Raw genomic sequence first — 23,994 nt, 5'->3', positions numbered from 1 at the left:
GGTTTTAAATAAGTTATTTTTAAACTTCAGTTAGGGCTGGCATGTAGTTCAGTGGTAGAGTGCTTGCCTGGCATGCACACAGGCCATGGACTCGATCCTCAGCACAGCAAACAAAACAAAACAAAACAAAAACATTGCAGTTAATGTAATAGCTATTTAGTGCATATTTTTTTGTAGACAGGGAGAAAAGGAAGGTGCTACATGTTGACGGGGCTTGAGGAATTCTAGTATACTTTTATGAAGTATTAAAAACATCAACTTGTATTAGTTTAGGAAACATACTAGCAATTTTTTTATCTTACTAAGTAATTATATTTTCATTTAAGAAAATTACCTGTAAATTAAATTTTCCTCTTAACAAAAGGAAACATATAATTTATTTTAAATCAGAAGTAATAACAAAGTTATTTTGATATTTGGGAAACAGAAGGAAGAGGAGATTCATACAGAGACTTTGTGTAACCTTAAGAATGAATTTGAAAACTATTAGCCCAATTGCTTTAACAACCAAGCAAGCTAGTTTTCTTTTGTGAAAAGAATCTCATCCTCCCATCTCAACTTGGTTAAAAACAAAAACAAAACAGAAAAGATTCTTTTACTATTTGAATGAATTGTCACTCTAAGAGAAGTACTCACAAATCCGATTTTAAAAGCTCTATCAATATAGTCTATCATGGTAGAAGAGACGTACGAAATGTGGAGGTATCAATTCTGAAATTTAAATGTATAAATTTGAAAAAAAAACAAATGATAAGTGTTATGTAAGTTATACTGTTGAATTTTATTAAAATAACCAAATATAGCATTTTGACATAGGAGTTTGGGGAAATATTTTAAAAGAATTTAAAGGGAATTTTTCCATGTTGTAGATGTTTTACTTGCTTTTTAGATTATGAAGGTAGTTTATTTACTTAGAAAGATCCAAAGAGACCCTAAAATAGTACTTAACCAGATAACATACTTTTAAAATTATCAATTTAATTTTAGAGAATTAGCATATTAACATATGTCTGACTTCGGTGTTAGCTTCTGAAACATATTTTCATATGTTTAAAGCTCTAGATACCACCTATTTATCTATTTAGGTGTTTGTCTGAACTGGAGCAACTTGAAGGACTTTCAGAGTACTGTAATATTCTTGAAACATTAGTTCAATTACATTTTGAACATTAGTTCAATTACAATTTTGTCAGTTAAAGTCCCCTAAAATAATAAATTCTGCTTAGTCTTTTTTGCTTTTTGGTAAAACATGTAAAATAATCGAATTGCTAAGATTTGGAGCCTAACTTTTTTATACTGGAGAGAAATTTCTTTTTTTAAATTGAAATACTTATTAAATCATTAGATGTATGATTTTAACACAAAGTTCACTTTTACTTTTCTCACTGTGTTAGACATACAACTATGTCTAACACAGTGAGAAAAAATTTCCCAATAGTTTATTGGAAAACTTCCCATTAAACAGAAGTTACCTTATAAATCTAGTATGCTTTCTGCTGAATGAAAAGGTGGGGAGGGGTGCATTGAAGCTTTTGTTCTTAGCAATTTCTCCTGGAAGAAATCATCACCACTCTCAGTTTGATTTGTTTCATTTAATTCTTGCCACATATACTTCTTGGGTCCTTATATGTTTTATATTGAAGTAATCAGTGTTGAGGCTTTTCTGTTCATTTAGATTATTTAAGCTTTCTGATCTGTGCTTAGTTCTGAGCTGTTTATTGGTCCCATATTATTCAATAACTAAAGCATATGAAATTTACTACATTTTGTATTGATTTAATATTAATGTTAATCTAAAATCTTTGGGTGCAGTGTGTCACATCTGTTTTGTATTCTTCTGTTTAAAAGGAGTGGCAGTGTGGTATTTGAAGGAATATTTATTATCTGAGTGTTTTTCTTTGCAACAGTTTCCCTCAGTCCATTGAGAATTATAACTTCAGGAGACAGTGAATCACCAGCAAATTCTCAGGTACCCAACAGCTAAAAGCCACAGTTAGTTAGAATTTTAATTTACCACTTAAGTTCCCTTTGTTTATATACTTGTAACTTTGGAGGATTTATAAAACATTCTTTTCTCCAAACAATAGGTTGAGCTTGTGCTTCATGGATACGCTAGTTTTTTAGAAAATATTTGATTAGATTGATTGTTGATTTGTGTTTGAAATGGCTACTGAATATTCTTATCCTGTGGTGGTGCTTCATAATCTTTTGGGGAGGTCTTGAATTTCTTGAAGTATAATGAGCTAAAGGTGTAAGCCCTCTTCCTGGGGTGAGTTGGAGAATACATAAGTACAAATATTTTACCACAGTTTTAATTAATCCTGCTTCTCTCTGTCTAGTGTCCAAGGGTTCCGGGTTTAGAAGTACTGAATTGAAAAATCACTTCTAGTTTACTAGTTTTACCATCATATTATTATGCCACGTAAAGAGTTTTTTTTACTTCAAGCTTTATTTAATATATTTTTTTCTTGATCATTATATAGTACAAGGCACACATAATTTAAGTCTTATTTTGGTGAAAAAACATAATTTTCTTTTAATTGTAAAGTTGAATTTATGAAATTATTGACATGCTTGACCTTCTATGTGCTTCAGGCTCTATCTTAAGATACTTAAAAACAACAACATCAACAAAAAAACACAACAACTCATTTTGCATCAGAGATGAAGACAATGGAAGAAAGATGAGTTCTTATGAAGACAGTAGCTCTTTAGAAAAGATATTGTATTTATTGTTTTGCATAAAAATACAGGTTCTCTTGGGCTGGGGATGTGGCTCAAGCATAATGTGCTTGCCTGGCATGTGTGGGGAGCTGGGTTCTATCCTCAGCACCACATAAAATAAAATAAAAGATGTTGTGTCCACCGAAAACTGAGAAATAAATATTTAAAAAAATTCTCTTTAAAAAAAATAAAAATAAAAAAATACAGGTTCTCATTTTAACCCATTTTTGTCCAATTGTCTCAGATGTGGAACACCTGGAAAACTTAAATTGAGCCACAATTGTATATTTACCTTCTAGGTAACTTTGAAATAATATTTGAGTATTTATTTTATGTTCACACAATTGAAAACTTGGGACTTAATGAGTTAATAAAAGACTGTGAAACTATTTAGTAACTACTAGGTTGTTCTGGTTAAGAGCTCAAACTTGAGGATCAAGTTAGGGTCTAAATCCAGCTCAATTGCTTACCTTGGGCTTACTGGTCACTTATAAAATAGATCTAATTCATTAAATGAGATAATTTCTGTAAAGTAGTTGGTTTTATATTTTGTACAAAATATGCTCTCAGTTATCTCTTATTGTATGGTGTTAATGAGAAGCAGGGTAATCAGCCATGCTTTCCAATTGCAGTGTTCATTTTTCCTATCACAAAATTTAGGATAGTGGATTGCAAAAAGATAAGTCTTCATGATCTCAAGAATAATCTTTTAAAGTCTTAGTGGCTTATAGTTGTCAAAATTCAATCAAGGACTGGGGATATGGCTCAAGCGGTAGCGCGCTCGCCTGGCATGTGTGCGGCCCAGGTTCGATCCTCAGCACCACATACAAAGGTGTTGTGTCCGCCGAAAACTAAAAAATAAATATTAAAAAAGTTCATTCATTCTCTCTCTCTCTCTCTCTCTCTCTCTCTCTCAAAAAAAAAAAAAAAAAATCAAAAGTTCTCCAAAGACAAGGGGGTAGTAAACCAACTTTTCCCCTTGTTATTTCTCAGTGTTCACTTATTACATTGGGGTAGTATATTAATAAGTTATCCACTGAACTTGTTTCATGTAATCAAAGTAAATATAGAGGAGCAGAGGAAGGGAGAGATTGTTAAGAATGGATTAAAAATTGAGCACCGACACATATCTGCTTTTGAATCTTGACACCTACATGGTCCTGTGGTATAAAACCATAGGTCTTGTGTATAATTTGGATAGATAACATTTCTTTGCACATTATGTCATAAAGGAGAACTCTAATTTTAAAATGTTTGATGAACTGTAGAAATGCCAACCAGCATGCAAAAGTCAGCTGTATGAGAGTGTTCCAGTTATGGTCCGTGAAGTTTCTGGAGCCACAGGAGAAAGGAAAAGGATGATTTATATTAAAGAAATTATGAAATAAAATGGTGAAAGGATCAAATCCAATGAAAAGGATAATTTCAGGCCCTCCTGAAAAAAAGGGTCTTTTGCTCTTTGTTTTTCATGTTGTGGTTATTATGAATAAATAACCAAATAATAACAATAGTCGTAATTACGGCAATTTGTGTGGGTGGGGATATGTCCTCGTATGCACCCATCTACACAGGAATAAATGTCAGCCAGCAATGAATTCTAAACACAGGAGAAACTAAGTGTATTCTGAACATTTTGAAATTTATTATCAGGGAAAAGTATTCATTGTGTTCATCTATAAACTTTCTCTTATTATCAGCGAGAGAGAAAATAATGGAATGAATTTATCCTGGATATAACCCCATATGTTTTCTATGTGGAAGAAAACCAACATTGCTTAATATAACTTTGTATTGATGAAATACTAAATGCTTTGGTATCATTGAGGTATAAAGAGAGCACTTTGCCTGAGTGTGTGTGTATGTGTGTGTGTGTGTTTTATGATATGGTGATGTGTGTGTGTGTGTGTGTGTATATATATATATATATATATATATATATATATATATATGTAGATAGATAGGTAGATCTTCTGAGTTTTATGTTCTTTGGCTAGGTAGAAAGTTTGGAAAACAATGTTGCCCCCTTTTTTTTCTTTTTTCTTTTCAGTATTACCAGTGAAGCAGGAGCATCAATCTACAGTGTTAGTCCTGAAGCTAACAAAGAGATGCCAGGGCTAGATCCTAATTTAAGAAGTGCAGGTAAGAAACTGTGGTTCATCACAAAAACATGTCATTTTGATATTTGGGACTTGCATGTGTGCCAAGCTGAATATTTTCAATACCCAAGAAACTTTAAAAGATATACCATATGCCCAAGAATTGGCATAATAGAAGGAAAGTGGTTGATTTTACTAATAATTGGAATTATGGAAAAGAAGAATAATACTGTCCCATTTTTAAAGAACATTAGTACTCTTAGAGAATAGTAAAAAATTAACCCAAAAAGTATTTAGAAAATCAAATTCCAGAGAGTTTAATAATAAAAATAACAGAATACTTTTTATTACTATTACAAAATATAATTATAGGCTTTTGGCAATAAGTAATATTTTAACATAAAATTTTTGTAGTACAAATGCATGCATATACAGTCTTTCAGTTTACCGCTAAATATTTGTCAAGTGTTTTGTCTCTCGTGGGTTAATATTAGAGATTGTCATTTGATAGTGTATTTATTGCCTTAAAAAGCCTACTTTTATTTTAGTAATATTTGATTGCTTTAATTTCTGTGATGTGGAATATTTTATTTCAAGAAGTTTGAATACTTTCAAGTAGAAACAGTTGTGTCAAGCAAAATATTAGATCTGGTCGGAGCATTTTTCTGTGTAATGGAAGGATATTAGATCACTTTGTTACTAATAGGCCTTTCATTTAATTTTTTTCTTTAAAGTATCGCTTCAGTTTTCATTGGCTGTTCTTGAAATCTATACCTAGAGATATATTTTTGAGCAGTTTTCCATTAATCTAAAGCTAAAAAGTTCTTTTTCAAACATTCAAAAGGCCTTGTAGTTTCTCTTCAATTGTTTCTTCCATAACACAATTCCTTGTCTAAAATTATCATCTTCTCAAACTCAAAATTCCAGTTCAACATCTTGCTTCTTCTGTGAAGCTGTTTCTATCACATGCGCTTAACCTGGTCTTTGCCTCCTTACCATGTGCTTTTGGTGTTTGCCCTGTAATAACAATAGCGATGATAATGGTAGGAGGAGTAGAAATAGTAATCATAGTGAGAGTTTCTAATTCCAATCTTTCTTAAGTACTTAATATGTATAAAACATTGTGAGAAATAATTTATCAGGATTATTTTATTTTATCCTCACAGTTGCCCTATAAGACATTATCATTATTCCTACTTTACAGATGAGAAAACTAAGGCTTAAAGGGCCACATAGCCAGTAAGTGTGTATGTAATATTTGTGTACGTAATGTTTATAAAAGAATGATGTTTTCTTTATAAATAATAAAGTCCAGAACTTCCCAAGTTAGCATTGAAAAGATATCTTTTTTCTGGAAGGCAGCAGTCCTCAGTCCTTCCACTGCTTGAGGGATTGCTGTTTCTTCCTAACCCTTGTCCATGTGGCTGCACAACTGTTAAAGAATTATAGGTGGGACCAGATTACAACATTCTATCAAGACTCTATGAAAGAAGACCATAATAAAAAAGGGAATTACTATGTGACTTGAATTAGTTTGTGATTCTCATCCCTTCCTTGAGAATCACAAGATATATCTCAACTTGCTGCTGTGTGGCAATGATGATCTTTAATCCATATCAACTCAAAACATCTACCTGGACCCTTAGAGTCTTTAAAGTCTAGGTCTGAAGGCAAATATTCAAACAAGCTTCAAGTCTCCATTCTTGGCTTCCAAGGGCTTACTTCCTTTTCTTTTTTTGTTTTTTATTTTTGTAGTGTAGGTCCTTATACATGCTAGGCTCTACCTCTGAGTTCCACCCACAGCCCCCACTTCCTTTTGAGTCCTGTTTCTCATTGGGAGTCTTCCTCTTTTGTAGTACTTTATGCCAAAAATGACTTTGTACTTTGAGACCTGAGCTACCTATGAGTATGGGATTTACCTTTAAACCTTGCTGTGGTTTGGGTGTTTGTCTGCTGAGGATTCATGTGCTAGAAACTCAGTCCTTAGTGTAGTGATGTTGACATGTGGTGGAATCTTTCTTTCTTTCTTTTTTTTAGATGGGGGGTACTTCGGATTGAACCCAGGGAGGGGCTCTTAACTGCTGAGTCACATCTCACCTCTTTTTAAATATTTTATTTAGAGACAGGGTCTTGCTGAGTTGCTTAGGGCCTCACCAAGTTCCTGAAGCAGGCTTTGAACTCTAGATCTTCCTACTTAAGCCTTCCAAGCCTCTGGGAGTACAGACGTGTACCACTGAGCCTGGCTCTGGTGACATCTTTAATTGGTGGGGTCTAATTCAAGGTAATTAGCTCACTAGAGCATCATTCCTGAAATGGATTAATGCTAATCTTGTGCAGTTAGTTGTTACAAGGCCACCTCACGTGCTTTGCCCCTTCAACATGTGGCTGGCTCCCCTTTCTGTTTCTCTTCCATTTTGTGACACAGCCAAGAGAGCCCTCACCAGAGGTTGAATAGATGAGGCCACACAATCTTGAATTTTTAGGCTCCCAAAATACTGTGAGTTAAATAAACCTTTTTATTTAAGACATTATCCAGTTTAAGGTATTCTGTTATAGCAACAGAAAATGGGCTAATACAAATTCTTTGTAAGTTTACTTTTATATAATAGAACCTCAGCAGCCATGCAAGTGTTAGACATACATAAGAGAATGACCTTTGTATTACTACATCACCTTGGTCAGTTTATCATCTTATTGAAAATAGAAGTTGTTTTATCAATGCTTATCTCTCCCATAATAAGTACATTGTACAGGAAAGGCCTTCAATCTGAATGGATAAACTAACAGATGATACTAAAATGTTTATTGATTTCTGACTTAAAATGGGAAATGGAGTATACTTTTTATGTCTTCCATCCCTTCTGAAATTCTATTAAAATGACAGAAACATTCTGTTTAAAGGAATAAGAAATAAGCCCTCTAGGACAAAAAGAATGAGAGAAGAGAAAGCAGCAACAAAAAGTTTTGAAACTAGAAGCCAGTTAGATGAGTTATAAGTGACCTAGCCAGCTGGAGAAAGTTGAATTGTAAGACAGCAGCATTGTAGAAAACAGAAGACTAATGTGATGATATGGCTTATGCAATCCCTCCTGATTCAGGAAAGTGGTATGAAGTACCTTTGGAGGTATGCTGGGAAGGCCAAGGGTGGTTCTGAAATAAGAGGATTGGTTGAAAGTCTGTTTCAAAATCAAAGAGACCAGGTTAAGCATAGAATTACAACCTGACCAGCAACTGCACTTCTAGGTATATACCCCAAAGAATAGAAAATAGGAACTAAAATGCTTGTAATGCAAATGCTGATAGCACTATTCACAGCAGTCAAAAGCTGGAAACAACTCAAATATCTTATCAGCAGATGAATGTGTTGTATTCATACATTAGAATATTATTCAGCCATGAAAAAGAGTAGAGTACTGATACTTGCTGCAACTTGATGAACCTTGAAAATATTAAACCAAGTGGAGAAAGCCAGTCACAAAAGACCACATTTGTCTGATTACATTTATATGAAATGTGCAGATTAGGAGAATTTGTAAGATAGGCAGCCAGTTGTGGTTATCAGGCACTATAGAGAAATGGAAATGACTGCTTAAATGGGTACAAGGTTTTCTTTTGGTGTAATGATAGATGTGATGGTTGCTTAACATTGTAAGTGTAGTGAGTAGCACTGACTTGTACACTTTTAAAAATGATTAATTATATGTTATATAACTTTCACCTCAATAAGATAGCAACAGTTAGACCTTTCCTTCCACATAGTTAGGTTACTGTTATTTTTCCGCCTTTACTGAAGACTAGAGATTTGTTTTCTGGAGTGGTGAAACAGAAAGTTTCTACAGTGGTGGACACAGCTTACATACAGGAGTGGGGATGCCATAAAGAGTATTTAGAGAGGAACAAACCTTTTATGAAAATTGATAGCTTTGACCAACACAAGAGATAATACCTAAAGATACCAAGATCAGAGATTCCATAGAGAAATGACCAGAGCACCCTGTATTGATGCCAGCGGTAACGCTTACCTTTGAAGAAAGTACTTCCAGTCAGCTTGTTCGTACCCTGCCCGTTGTGGACAGTTAAGGGTCACCTAACGTATAAGGAAAACTTACTTATGACATGTCAAAATACACCAGGGGAAAAAGCTACGGAGGAAATAGAATTGATGTTGGCAGAAGAAAAATAAGGAAATGTTTAACATTCTCAGAGAAATAGAAGTATTCCATTCATTTAGAGATACATCCATAAAGTAAAATTCATCCTTTCAAAAGGAAGACATTATTCTTTAAATTTTTCCTTTAAAATTCATTACAGAAAATGATGAATTCACCATCTATGAATTTTGATTAACTTATATAACCTCTACCAACTCTGTTACAATCAAGATGTATAGTGATTTTTTTAAACTACATTAACGTATTTGTTAGCTTCTTATTCAACAGAGTCAAGGTGATATGTTGACATCAAAATTATTAACATTACATTTTAATAAAGTGGGTTTTCTTAATGGCACTGGGGATTGAATACTCTACCTCTGAGCTACATCTCTAGCCCTTTTTTCATTTTTAATTTATTTTATTTACTTATTTTTGGGGGGCGGTACTGGGAATTGAACTCAGGGACCCTCAGCCACTGAGCCACATCCCTAGCCCTATACAGGGTCTCACTGAGTTGCTTAGTGCCCTGCTTTTGCTGAGGCTGGCTTTGAACATACAATCCTCCTGCCTCATCATTTTTTATTTGAGCCAGGTTCTCACTAAATCACCCAAGCTGGCCTTCAACTTGTGATTCTCCTGCCACAGTCTCCCAAGTATCTGGGATTGCAGGGTTGGACCACTGTGCCCATCCTTAATAAACTTTATAATGAAAACAATTCAAATTTGATGTTATTGAATGAAAATTAAAAAACTACATTGAGAAATTTTATGGATTTTCCTTTGTTCCTTCCTGACAAGGGGAAAGATAAAACAAGATGAATATTGGATCTTAAAAAGAAATACCTCTATTTAATATTGTTAGATAATATAATAAGACAAAATTAAAAGTGGACTGTTTAGTAGAGTCTTTTTTAGGCAATGATTTGATTTACTCTAGAAGCTTTAGGATTCTGGGTATTTCATAGAACTCAAGGGCCCTGGAACCATTTTTATTTTTTGGATACAAGGCATGTAATGAAAGGGGGTGAGAGGTGTTGCTTTCAGACTACTGTATATCAGCATGCAAGTTGTACACAGTGTAACTTAGCCGTATGAGAAAGGTGTTGCTAACCTTTTAGGGTGACGATCTTCACTAAATCTGGACTCACTATCCTCCTTTATGTATCTAACACATTTTTTCCTCTAATGCTTCTTAGCTCAATACCCTTATTAATAATTTTCTTTTACACATTTAATGACACTACGGTTTACCAAATTACTATTTATTAACAACTAAAATTTCATGTGTACTTTCTATGCTCTTTTCATTGGTCTATGTAGTTTAACACAATTCAAGATTCTGTTTTTGTGACTTATAATAGGAGTGCTTTTATCTTTTTTAATTGTTCTTAGGTGTTTCTTTTTTTCCAAATAAACTTTAAATCCATTTAATAAACAGTTTTTAAATTCTGTAAGATATAGAGCAAAATTCTGTTAGCATCTATCCTTTTGTCCAGTTTCTGGACTTTTTTATTTCTCTCGGAGATTAAGTAGACACACACACACACACACACACACACACACTACATATATGGTAAATGATCCTTTTGTTTTGCTTGTTTTTAATTTTAATTTACCACACTGTATATTAGATCTCCAGAACTTACTTATCTTATAACTGCATGTTTGTACCCTTTGACCAACATCTCCCCATTTTTTTTCCATTCCCCAGTCCATTTCTTATTGGCTGTTGAGTGCATAAGATAGAGCATCATGTTTTGACTGTGTGTTGAAACCAGCCAGACTGATTGGAATCTTATTAGTTCTTACATTTTTTCAGTTCACTTGCTACTTTAGTTTTTTAGGTAGACAAATATCATCTGCAAATAAAAATAATAATAATCTAGTTTTTATACTGTATTTATATTTATATCTTCCTTTTTGTTAAAGCACATTAACTAATATTATTTCCTGAACAATGATAAAAAGTAGCATTGGTATAGGAAAATATTGATCTCACATGTGTATAAAGCAGTATTTGGGTTCCATTCAGCCCACCCTTCCCATTTACCACGCCAACTCTTGGCAAACTAATCTGCCATCTAACTATGTGGATTTGCTTGTTCTGGACTGTTCATTTGATTAGAATCATACGGTATGTGGTTTTTTATGTCTGGCTTCTTCACTTAGCATAATGTTTCCCAGGTTCATCCATGCTCTTCCTCAAAGTATATATCAACATTTCACTCTGTCGTGTTACCAAATGATACTCTTTTGAATGGGTAGACCACATTTTGTTTATCCATTCATCAGTTGATGGATATTTATGATGTTTTTACTTTTTTTTTGGTTATTTTAGATAATGTTTCTGTGAACATTCATTGATAAGGTCTTATGTGGACATGTTTCCATTTCTTTTGAGTATCTACCTAGGAATAAAAATTTGAGGGTATGTGGTAACTGTATGTTTAACATTTCCCAGAAATCATATTGACTTACATCAGTTACTGTAGTCTCCTTATGATTCATTTGTTGCTTTTTTCCACTATTTCTACCTTTTCCTCTCCATCTCAAAATAAAGATGTCCCCTAAGATTGGGTCTACAACTTCCTTTTTTAAAAAATTCTTTTGGTAAACTAGCTTATATATTCTCTTTTCCTGAGTTATCTCTTACTTTTTCCTTGTGGGAATCTTTTGCCAAGCCTGATTATTATCCACTGGAGCTCTGCTTTATCATGTGTACTAAGTAACTCTTGCTTGGTGATCTTGTCAATTTCTCTCCAAAGCCTGAACATGTGACTGAATCTGTCTTGACTGGTGTTCATCTTTCATCCTCTCTACCCCTCCTTCCTTTTCTTCCATACTTAAGTTTTTAGACTATACAGAGTGAATAGCATCTGAGAGGGAAATACCAGCTGGAGAAACATTAGGTTGTCTGTCAAGGCTGTTTATTGGAAGCACTGTAACTCCAGAGGCTCTGGACTTATGTAGCATTTACATGTCACCTAGAAGCCCCAATTTCCATTCCATTGCTCTGCTGCATTTAGTAATATTAGAATGCAAAAGGGAACACAGCAATTAGATGCAAACAGAATAGAAAATAGCTTAAAACCCTTTTGTGTATTTCCGAAAAATTTTAACTATGAGGCTGTACCCACACTTAACAAATTATGCAATTGCTTTAACCAGTTTCTGTTTAGAGTTTCATAATGTGGGTTTTCTGGTAGGGGTAGATTTAAGAGATTTACCCATTATTGATTTTCTTTTATTGCATTTCTAGTACTTGCCTTTCTACACTTAAATATTCTGATGCCTATATTTTAACTTGGTTTATTCTTTGGGTGTTTTTTTATTCTTAAAGTATTTTGGCTATATATATATATATATATGTTTTTTGAAAATCATTCTTTTTTTTGAGAGAGAGAGAGAATGAGAATTTTTTTTAAATATGTATTTTTTAGTTTTCGGCAGACACAACATCTTTGTTTGTATGTGGTGCTGAGGATCGAACACGGGCCACACGCATGCCAGGCGAGCACGCTACCGCTTGAGCCACATCCCCAGCCCTGAAAATCATTCTTACTGCATTATAGATTTAAAGCTAGGATAAATAAATGTTTGATTTATAGAAATTCAAGTACATCACTAGTAGCACTGTATTTTCATTTTGTAATTGTAGCATTATTAGAGGAAAGCATTTCTTTTATAGACTGCAGTGTTTACACCTAATTAACCTTTTTTTAATATTTATTTTTTAGTTGGAGTTGGACACAATACCTTTGTTTTATTTATTTATTTTTTTAATGTGATGCTGAGGATCAAACCCAGGGAATCACATGTGCTAGGCAAGTGATCTACCACTGAGCCACAACCCCAGCCCCCCCACCCCCCACTGATTAACCTTTTGTGATTTTTTTTTTTTTTTCTTTTGATGGTGCTGGGGATTGAACTCAGGAACTTGCTTGTGCTTTACCACTGAGTAAACCCTCAGCTCTGCTTTTGTGAGTTTTGATTGAAAGGTATATGTGAAGGCCTTGAAATCCTCTCTTCTGTAAGAGAAATAGGCAGATTGTATGTCACCAGGTTACTAATATCTAAACTTACTTTGCAAATTGCCTTTGTCAATGTGTTACATATATTAAGAGAGGACATAAAAATGACAGTGTCCATATAGTGAACTTGATGTTCACAGTAGATCTTATTTTCTGACGAGAGAGGACTAGAGAATCTGAAGATCTCTTACAAGAGGTGACTTTTGTTGCTAGACCTAAACAGTTTAATATGAAAGCAAGCATGAATTTCCTTTGGTAGTGTTACAATGTTTTCACTTAATGAATTTACATTGCATCCAGTCAATATGAGTAGGTAACACTGATTGGCTTTCATGTATTTAGAAAATAACACAAGATAGCTTTATTTAAATAAAGTGTACATAAAGTACTCAATGTAACTATGTATGTACACAACAGTACTTGATAATATATATTAGTGTATTGTATATAATAGTGTGTATATATGTATGAAGCTGTTCGGTGTTACTGTGCTACTTGGGTTGGGGTTGGGGTGGGTGCCTTTAGAAATATCCATAAAAGTCATAATAAATATGTTTTCTCTACCTAAATCTGTAAGTTCAATTATATAGAAGTTTTATTGTTTGGTTAAAATGATGGCAGTAAATGATGATTAGGTAAAAAATCATGATGTAGATAAAAGTATGTTTGAAGTTATTTTTCAAGTTTCTTGAGTATGGATTGTGATGGTCAAGAAAGGGATGTGATTAGAACTGTATATGTGTTACAAGACAAGCAGTTGGGCTAGAGCGCCTCGCAATGCACTCCTGCAGTCATATTCAGTGGCATACAAGTGTATTCACTAGCTAGTAGACTCAGTATCTCTGCTTGCATTAAGATATGATTCATTATTTATTCATTATTATCACAGGATCTAGTCCTGATAGCATATTTGACATATAACTACAAGTCATATGTTGTGGGGGAGGCTCAGACTCTGGGAAACAGATTTGGGATCCTGGCAGGTGGAAGAAGATGTACAACACAGTTAGGATAGTAGACATTCTGTATTCAGAGGCAGCAGCAGTCCCCCAGCCTCCAACCTCATTTTTTCCCCATTTTTTTCCCAGCCAGTTCCATTTAGATCCCTGAGCCATTTCCATAGGCCTTTTTTTATATGCAGGCCAAACAAAAGAATCCCATTGCCTTCAGGTTACATAAGTGGGCATATGCTCACAAGCAAACATTTATAACCTTGATATATATGCAGAATCAGGGTAGTCATGATCTTGGCTTCATACTAAAAACATAATCTGCCAGAAGCCTTGACAAAGGATCCTAAATATAGCCATCTTGGGCTTGCCCTACATCATATTTATAATTATAATTATTTAAAAATAAAACAAATATCTACTCACTTTTTTAAGCATGAAATATCCTATTCTTTAAGAATGAACAGATAATTGTATAGGTATGTGAACTAAGTGTTATGATTGTTTTTTTCAAGTCTATAATTCTTTTTAGTCTATTTATGCTCAAGAATGCCTAGAATGGCATGATTAATTCTGAAATTTTGCATGGGAAAGAAAGAGAACTTTGAAATTTAAATTGTTTGTCCTTGGAGGGCAGTATAAGTAGGGATAGGATTAAGTACTTAAATTATGAGGAACTAACATAAGTAATTATCTGAGTACTGCTTTTCACATTAAGTCATACTTGTTTTCTGATTCTGTTTTTTTTCAGTTTCCATAGCAAGGCGTGTACAAGATCCATTAGCTGAGCTAGTGAAAATTGAGCCGAAGCACATTGGAGTTGGAATGTATCAGGTAAAGCAATGTGGATCATTTAATTTATGAAATCCATCAATACAAAGAGCAGTGCTCAAATCTGGCATAGTAATTAAGTGTTAGTGGGAATAGATTTCCATTTTTAAAGGTCATACTGTTTGTGAGGAGGTAGTTAGGAGTTATAAGTTACTGGGGAAGGAGAGAATTCTTGCTTTTTCTTGTGTTTGTGATCTTGATCAAGTCTTAGAATGGTCTCTAGTCAAATGTAAAAACTAGTAAACCTTTAGATCAAACCAGTAACAATTTGGAGAGCCTTTCCTTTTAATACTATTATAAAAATGGAAAGAGTGTGGAATGGAGGGGGCACATTTTGGTTCTTTGTGTAAACCAATATGAACCATTGAACTTTATTGATCTTTCAGGAAGAAGCTTTTGGTCCCTACTGTGCCTTATTTTCCCCCTATTTTCCATTTGTTTGATTGTTGTAATTGGGTTTTGATTATTACCTAGAATAGTCTAAAACTTACCAATTGTTGTTACTGTATAGTACCAGTAGTAGCAGCAGCAACAGTACTAGTAGTAGTAGTTGTTGTTTTTGTTGTTACTGTATTTTCAATTCTTAAGGTTCTATGTGTTCATTGAGCAATTGGAAACAGCACTGAATCTTTAATAGTGTGGATTCATGGTGGTAGCCGGATAGTTTATGGGGCTTAAATTTGTCTCCAAAAAGCTTGGGTCAAATTGTTTTTCTCTTTGATAAAATCTTCTTAAATCTAAAATAGAATATTACCTTCTATTGCAATTGTGACTATAATACAATATGATTACAATCTTCATGGACTTTAAGTGATAATTATTGTATTGTACATTCACTCATGAAATCTGTGATTACTAGAAATAGAAGAGACCTTATAAATCATACAACCTTACTTCCTCACTTGACAGAAATAATGGCTGTGCCTTAGAGTAAGAATTTTTACTCAGGATTATATGGTGACAAAGTTTGTACGAACTTGCCATATATTGAAACTATATGAATATTTCCATTTTATAGGAAGTTGGACTAAGAGGCATTCAGAGGTTTAACTGGCCTTGTTCATTTGGGAAAAAATAGTTACTAAAGGGATTTAGCTACAAGTAGATACAAAAACCTGGTTTCTAAAAGATTATAACTTAAAACAGATTTGTGATATAGACAGTTTTTGTGAGGGGAATTGTAGTTTTATTAGATGAAATTATGGGTCATCTTAGCAAGGTAGGTAGGATAAGAAAAAGAGCCAAGATTTCAAATTTCTAGAACCCAAGCAGGCTAATAAGTCACTAGTATCAATGAGGTCCTTAAGTAAATATCAGAGACCTAATAAGAAATTGACTTTAATGGAAAGAGTGAAATTATTGCAATAGCAATAAGACATAGAAGAGTTTTAGCAAGGGATTGACTCGGATCTTTTTTGTATTTATAAACGTTGACTTTGGTATTCTGGTGAAAATGGATTAGAGAGGAAGAGGAAAAGCAATAAAGCCAATTAAGTGGCTGTTAAAGTAGCCCAGGTAAGAGATAATGGTGCTTGGACAAAGTTAATGGCTGTAAAGATGAAAAGAAATTAAGTCTATTTTGTAGGGACTACTTCATGATAAGTAAGAGAAAAGAAATTGTCAAGAATTTGCTCCATGGGTTCTGGTATGTGTCTGATGCCTTAGTAATGTAGATTTTGGGTAATTCAGTTTTGAACATGTTGGTTTTAGATACTTATAAGAAATCTAAGTAAAGATGTTAAACAGAAGTTGCATCTACAAGTCTGAGATAAAAAGAAAGAGCCCTATGAAATTGGAGTGCATACTGTTTAACAAATAATAAAATTGAGAAAGTAGTCAGATGGTAGGTTGAACTTATGATATTCTTTAACTGCCCTACCACTACTGCCAATGTATTCACAACTCCAATTCTCTGAAATAACAGAAAAGGTGTACATGTGTATCTATACCCATGTGAATGCATATTTGTCTGTCTGAATGATAATGACTAGAAAAATAAGAAAGGATCCTATTAGTGAATGGAAATTTCAGGAATTCCAGAAAGACACTAGTGTGAAGAATCACTCCCACAAAGATAAAACTGGCTGGAACTACAGTCCAAAACATGTACAGGTCATTTGTTAACACATAAATTTTAAACCAGATGATGAATTGGAAAAACTTTTTTGCCTCAAGTTTATATGTATGTTTTGATAACTACATATTTTACTATTAAGATTTTTTGTTGATTTGTATACATTTATATGTTAGTTTCTGTCAAACATTTACATAAAATATATATAAGGAGCCTTTCTTTACATGCCATTTATCATGAAAAGAATAGAAATTTATCTTTTTTATCAAACAAGGTGTTGTTATTTCAACATAACAGTTGAATAAAGTTGTAATAAAAATATGTGTAGGTGGGAAGGATATGATGTAACAAGCATTCATATACACTGCTTGTAGAAGTATATATTGCTATTTCTAGCAAATAGTCACTTTTTAAAAAATATATTCTTTTTACCTGGAAATTCTTCTTTTAGTAATTCCAAGGTAGTAATAAGAACTTCTGGTAACACTTATATACAATTTTGCTGGACAAATTGCAAAATATTGGAAGCAATTATAGTAGGAGAATAATTAAACCAATTATGATATGTATGTTAGTTGAAATATTATACAGCCATTAAAAATTCAGGCTTTCAAGGATTTACAAACATAAGAAAATTGCTCCTGACACAATATTTTTAAATTGCAGCAAAGGTGTTGTTATAGATAAAACTAACATGTGTTTTTAAAATATAGCTATGTATTTACATCAAAAGAAAAAAATGTACCTGGAAAGTTACTATAATTTATGTGTTTGGTTGATGTGATGGGGGAATTTTTTTTCACTTTTTCAAGCTTTCTGTAGTGAATATGTAGTAGAAAAAATTATTTATATAAATATATAAATAAAAATATCCCTTTCCATGTCTCAGGCAACATACTGCTTAGTCTTGATACAATGGATTTTCAATACAACCCTAGAAGAACTTAGCTTTGTAGTTGAAACCTTCCCGTGGTTTTAGTATAAATTTAATACTTACATTCATTCCAATTTAAGATATAAGTAGCTGGACAAACATTATTGATTTAAGAAATGAAAACTATTCAATGAAAGTGTTAAATAGAAACTATAATATTATTTCAATAGAAACTGAAATTCTTTTGGTTTAATAACAGCTAAAATGCTAAAGGCAGCATTCCAATCCGTGTCTTAGAAAATGGAGAGAGCTGATTTTAAAAACACATGCCTGTCATTATTTCTGAAGAGAGAGGCCGCCAGTGTGGTCGAATGACAGCATATCCCTAACTGACCCCTAAAGACTTTGCTGGAAAGTGGCTTGGTGTTACTCCCAAGAAAACACTCCGGGTGAGAGCAGGATGATGCAGGATTGGCTGTGGAAGTTCTGTGGGACGTGGGGAATGGTGGTTTAGCTTGGCCTTGTCATACCCTGAAAGCACAACTTAAATTAAGTTGGATTTACTTGCTATTTATTTTTTCTTTGGAGTGTGTTCTAGATACTTTCATGCTCATTAACACCTCTATTTGGTAATGAGCATGTGCAGTGTAGTAGGAAGGACTCAGAACAGCCTCTTTTCTCCTTTTGTGCTTCTCTGTTAGATCATTTGATGATGTTAGAATATGAAATGGTTGTCCAAAATAAGTTTTTGGAACCCTTAGTGGATTCTGTATCCAGGCCATCTTTATTTCTCATTGTGGATAATGAGGAATCACTGTAAAAGGAAATTCATCTTCCCAGCTGAAATTTTTCATGGTAGAACCCTAAAGGTAGGAATTTGCATTTTATTTCACTACCCGCTTTGTGCTTAATTCTGGGTAAAAACAAACTAATAAAACTAAAAGCAACTCTTTGATGCTAACATTAGTTTGTTGAAAACTGTTTTATAGTGAACAAGTAGAGATTATTAAGTGTAATTTTAGTTTAAGTGTATAAAAGTTAATCTATTCTATATTTTTTACTCAAATCTGTAAAATACTTATGTCTCTGAACTGTTTGTCATTGTAGAATGGGTTGCAGAAGAGAGTCTGCCCCATAGACAGTCATTTAGGTAATTTGTTTGGCTTTTTGCCATTTACACTAATGCAATATTTTGAAATAAATACAAAATGAAACTATCTTAAAACTGAGGTATTATTCATTCACCCAGGTAAATTCCTTGCTAAAATGTTTTTGCAATCTTGTCTCTCGACTCTAAGTCCCAAGAAAAAAGATATACTGAATCTGCTTTATGTTATGAATGAAATTCAAACTTAGCCTTGGACTTAGATATTTTATTCATGACCATGAAGAGACCCCCACACACACAGAATGCAAATAAGTAATTGACCCTGATAGACTCATGTATTAGAATTTGCTAATTATTCCTTAAAATTTTTTTGGGGGGGTACTGGGGATTGAACTCAGGGGCACTCCACCACTGAGCCACATCCCCAGCCCTATTTTGTATTTTATTTAGAGACAGGGTCTCACTGAGTTGCTTAGCGCCATGCTTTTGCTGGGGCTGGCTTTGAACTCGCAGTCCTCCTGCCTTAGCCACCCAAGCCGCTGGGATTACAGGCATGCACCACAGCACCTGGTTTATTTCTTAAATTTCAAGTTTTAAAATTTTTATTTGAATGCTTTATCCCTTTGGGATAAATTAGGCTTCCTACATGGAAATATTAGCTTTAGCATTCTCATGTTTTTAGAAATCACCAACAATGTAAAAATCTATATATATACACATATACCCTAATGTTGTAGTATTGCTTATCTTTAAAATAAATGTGAAATATTAGTATTATGTGACTCACCTTTCACTAATACCCCAACAGTGATAATATTTTTGTTTGCTTTTGCTCTGTCAGTGACCTTGACAGTGAAACTAGATTTGTGTCGTTTTCTACTCAGTTCACCTTCTATTTTCATACACTGGAACAAAAATCACTGTCTTGATTTATAAAACTTCAAGATATTTTCATTGTTTAAAATTAGTAATTATCATGATCATTGAAAAAATATATAACATTAAAAATATAACCAAAAGAAAAGATTAATGAATTTTGTGTTAGAATCTGAAACAGAACACAATACATAGATAGTTCATAGACAGTGAGGGAAAGTATTTGCAACATATAACATATAAATTATCCAGAATACATAAGGATCTGCTGCAAAATGAGAAAAAAAATTCAACATAAAAATAGGCAAAAGGTAGTTAGTTCATAGACATGGATACACAAAGAAAAATACAGAAAAAAATTATCACAATAGTAGCAAAAGAAATGCAAATTAAAGTTCTGATGAGAAACCCTTCAGATTGTCAAAAATTAGTCAGACAATTCAAATATTAAGCAGAGGGAACATTGGTAATCCTGTACATTGTTCATAGGAGTATAAATTGGTGCAACCACTTTAGACAGCAGTTAGAAATTGGTAATGTTGGAAATGGAGATTCTATGACTCAGCAATTCTGTGGCTAGAAATACATAGTCTAGAAAAATCCTATCACTTGGGTGCAAGAAGACAAGTATAAGGAGTTCTTTGAAGCCCTACTTATTCTGGTGTAAATTTCAAAATATGCCCATTATCTGGAAAATGGAAAAATAAACCAGTGTACTCATATTGTGTAATAGTATATATTAGTGAAAATGTCCCAGTTAGAGCTACCTGTATTGATGTAGATAAATATCAGGATATAATGCAAAGAGAAAAAGCAAGTTGTAGAATAAGTGTAGTATTATGTAATGGATAAAAAATTTTAAAATATTAAAATATAACTTATGAATACATGCATATTAAGTATATAAAAATAAGTATAGGAATTTAAGATAGTTATTTCTTTGAATGGAGTATGAATGAGAGAAGAATCAATCTCAGAGAGCTACACCAGGAGTCTCAATTATATCTATAGTCTTTTATTTCTTAGCTGGTTGATAGGTACATTGTGACTTATGCTATATTATACACTATAACTTTTTGTTTAATGGTTTATAATTTCTAAAAAGATTTGGATAAGTTTGGCCAAATTGTAAAAGTTATTTAACTCAGGAACTTTGACTTTCAGTTGGTATTCTTTTTATGTGTGTGTATGTGTGTTACAATAAGGATTTATTTATATAATCAGATAATATAACATTTTCAGCAAAAATGAAAAAATAAATAATATTATAGATTACATTTGTCTTCATAATAGTCTTAGATTTTCTTTAAGACCCTAATCTTGTACCAGGTTTACTGTTTAAAGCTAAGTTTTAATACTATTTTAAAAATAGTAAAATCCATAATTTATCTCACAAATATAGATTTTTCTTCTGTGAATTTTGTGATTAACCATCATTTGTTTTATCCTCATGGTACTATTATAGAGGTGTGGTCCAGGACACAGTTGTTAAATTTCTAGTGCTGGGCTGGGTTGAAGCTCAGAGGTAGAGCGCTTGGAGGCACTGGATTCAATCCTCAGCACCACATAAAAATAAAATAAAGGTATCATGTCCACCTACAATTAAAAAAAAAAAAGATAAAGGTTAAAAAAAAATCTAGTGCTTATTTACAGGGTAGTATTGGGTAGAGAAGATATTTAAGAAATTGTAGTGTGTTACAGTTACAGTATGTCTTTTAACTAGGAGTCATTCTATACTATTTTCTTTTCACCAGTAACCTCTTCTTACACTCCTAAATTATCTAAATTAGAAATGTTAAGATTCAGTAGGGGAGCTTTTAAAAATACCTACTTCTCTGGTTATGTTAATTTAATTATTGTTGTTGGTAATGGGGCATGCCTCACAAGTTTGCAAACTGATCTTTAAAATTCCACAGGTGATTGTTGTGTACAATCAGACTGAGAACAAAATATGATTCCTGGACCAGCAGCATCAGTATTTTCTGAGGGTTTGTTAGAAATACAAACTTTTGCACCCTTTTCAAAGACCTATAGGATGAGAAATGGCAAGGGGTGGGGAGAGCTATCCCAATGCTGCCGGTCTGTTTTGAGTAGCAATAAGCCCCATTCAGAGTCTCTTGAGCCCCACCATGCCTATTGAATCAGAACTTGATTTTCACAAGATTTCCAGGTATCTTGAATGCACATTATAGTATATGTAAGATAAAAGGAATGTTGGGTCATACTAGTAGCAGGAGTGAGAAATCAAAGAGGCAGAAGTCATGTTGTATAATACTACAAAGATAAAGTAGCATGGGAACTGAAAATGTGTCTTTCATATTTTGTTAAAAATGGAGTGGAGAGCAATAGGGAAGGTTGATCAATGGGAACTAAGCCACAGATAGGAGTAAGAAGTTCTGATGTGCTAGTTATTGCAGTTGGATGATTTTGGATAATAATTATGTATTGTGTATTTCAGGAAGTTAGAAGAAAGGATTTGAAATGTTTTTACCCTAAAGGAATAAATGTTTGAGAAGACAAATATATTTAACCTGATTTAAATGTTAGGCAGTGTATACATGTATTGAAAAACATCATATGATAACCCATAAATATGTACAATTTTTAGGTTGTTATATATCGACAAACATTTTTATTTTTAAAAAATTAATTTATTTTAATTAGGTATGTATGATAGCAGAATGCATTTTGATTCATTGTACATAATTGCAGCACAACTTTTCATTTCTCTGGTTGTGCATGACGTAGTGTGGCACCGTGTATGCAGTCATACATGTACCTAGGATAATGATGTCCACCTTATTCCACCATCTTTCCTGCCCCCATGTCCCCTCCCTAATCCTCCCTTTTCTTTGCCTAAAGTTCCTCCATTTTTCCCACCCCCCACCCACCCCCATCCCCCCATACCCCCCTGTCCCCCCATTCCTCCCCATCCCTCCTTCAGTCAGCATCCATTTATCAGAGAGTGAAGGGAAAGCGAGGAACAAGAGATGGTTGAGTGAGAAATGAAAGAAGGAGACCAGGCAGAGGTACACACTAGAGTTTATTTGTCCGAGCTGACTCTAAAGGCTGACAACAGGAAAGAGAGGCAAAATAGGCTTGATTCTGGGGCTTTTATTGGGGAGGCTGGGAATGAGAGCAGGGCAGGTCCTAATGCAGGTGGATAGGGATTGGGTTGGTATGAGAAATGCTCAGAAATGCCCTTGGGCGGGAAAGTGAAACTGTTTTCTTAAACTGTCACTTAAAATGGCCATCCAGATTTGAAGCAAGGACCTTATTTTCCCCTATTTTTTTGTTTTTATTGGGCTCCTCAGGGAACTGGGACATAGGTCAATCTTTTGTAACTGCTTCCTGCTGGGAGGAGGCAACATTTGAATCCCTTGTTGGTGGGGTGGAATGTCATTGAAACTATGAAGGAGGTTGAGTTGTGGTGTAATGCTGCCCCTTGCCCCAATTTTGGTTGAGAGTTTGGTATTCTTGTAACAAGCTGGTTCATAGTTTGATTAGAGATTTTTTTTGGATCTGGTCTTGAACCAATCTAATGACACAGGGGGCAAGCATTAACAGAAGGCCTATGACAAGGAGAGGGGTCAGGAAAAGAAGTGCTCACTGGAGAAGCAGGTTTCTTAGCTATCATCCTTCAGTAGAGGAGAGCTGTTGTTTCCGATGTTTAAGGTCCTGTTGGAGTTGTTTTTATCTTGTCTTTTTTTTAAATATTTATTTTTTAGTTACAGGTTGACACAATATTTTTATTTTTCATTTTTATGTGGTGCTGAGGATTGAACCCAGTGCCTCACACATGATAGGCAAGCATTGTGCCTCTGAGTCACAACCCCACCCCCTTTCTTGTCCTTTACTATACCAGATTGATTAACATAAAAATAGCATTCCTCCTGTAGATATAGACAAAGTTTGCCTTTTTCAGTGGAAAGAACAAGGCCCCTTAGATTCTGCAGAACCACAGCAGTTTAAGAAACAAGCTAGGATTGTATGGTTAGTATGGTTTGAACAAGTTGCTGTAAGTCTCCTAGAAATTGTAATGGAAATTCCTGGTAATGGTCCCTCTGGGAGGTGAGTGCAGAATAAGGGAGGAGGGCAAAAATGAAAAAGGGAAGGATGGTACTCATGGTTCTGCAGTGTCCTTGTGGTCCTCAGAGACTGAAGGAAGATTGGGGGTTCTGGCTTTGGAGAAATTCAGCTTGAGAGAGCCTGTGGGTGTCACTGTATAAAAGGGTAGAGAAAACCATTTTAAATGGGAGTTATGAACCCAATATGG

General features: G+C 33.9%; 1 protein-coding gene across 1 annotated transcript in view; it reads left to right on the top strand.

Moving 5' to 3' along the window:
- Positions 1-23,994, top strand: part of Srbd1 (S1 RNA binding domain 1) — a 210,755-nt gene that overhangs the window by 111,603 nt on the left and 75,158 nt on the right. Inside the window, exons 15-16 of the mRNA XM_026385739.2 lie at positions 4,772-4,863; positions 14,707-14,789. Of these exons, the coding sequence (XP_026241524.2) occupies positions 4,772-4,863; positions 14,707-14,789 (175 nt within the window). The remainder of the gene's footprint in view (positions 1-4,771; positions 4,864-14,706; positions 14,790-23,994) is intronic.

This window comes from Urocitellus parryii, chromosome 12 (assembly GCF_045843805.1).
Source record: "Urocitellus parryii isolate mUroPar1 chromosome 12, mUroPar1.hap1, whole genome shotgun sequence".
Taxonomy (NCBI): Eukaryota; Metazoa; Chordata; class Mammalia; order Rodentia; family Sciuridae; genus Urocitellus; species Urocitellus parryii.
Note: the sequence above shows the minus strand (reverse complement) of the source record. Positions and strands in the feature narration are given on the sequence as shown.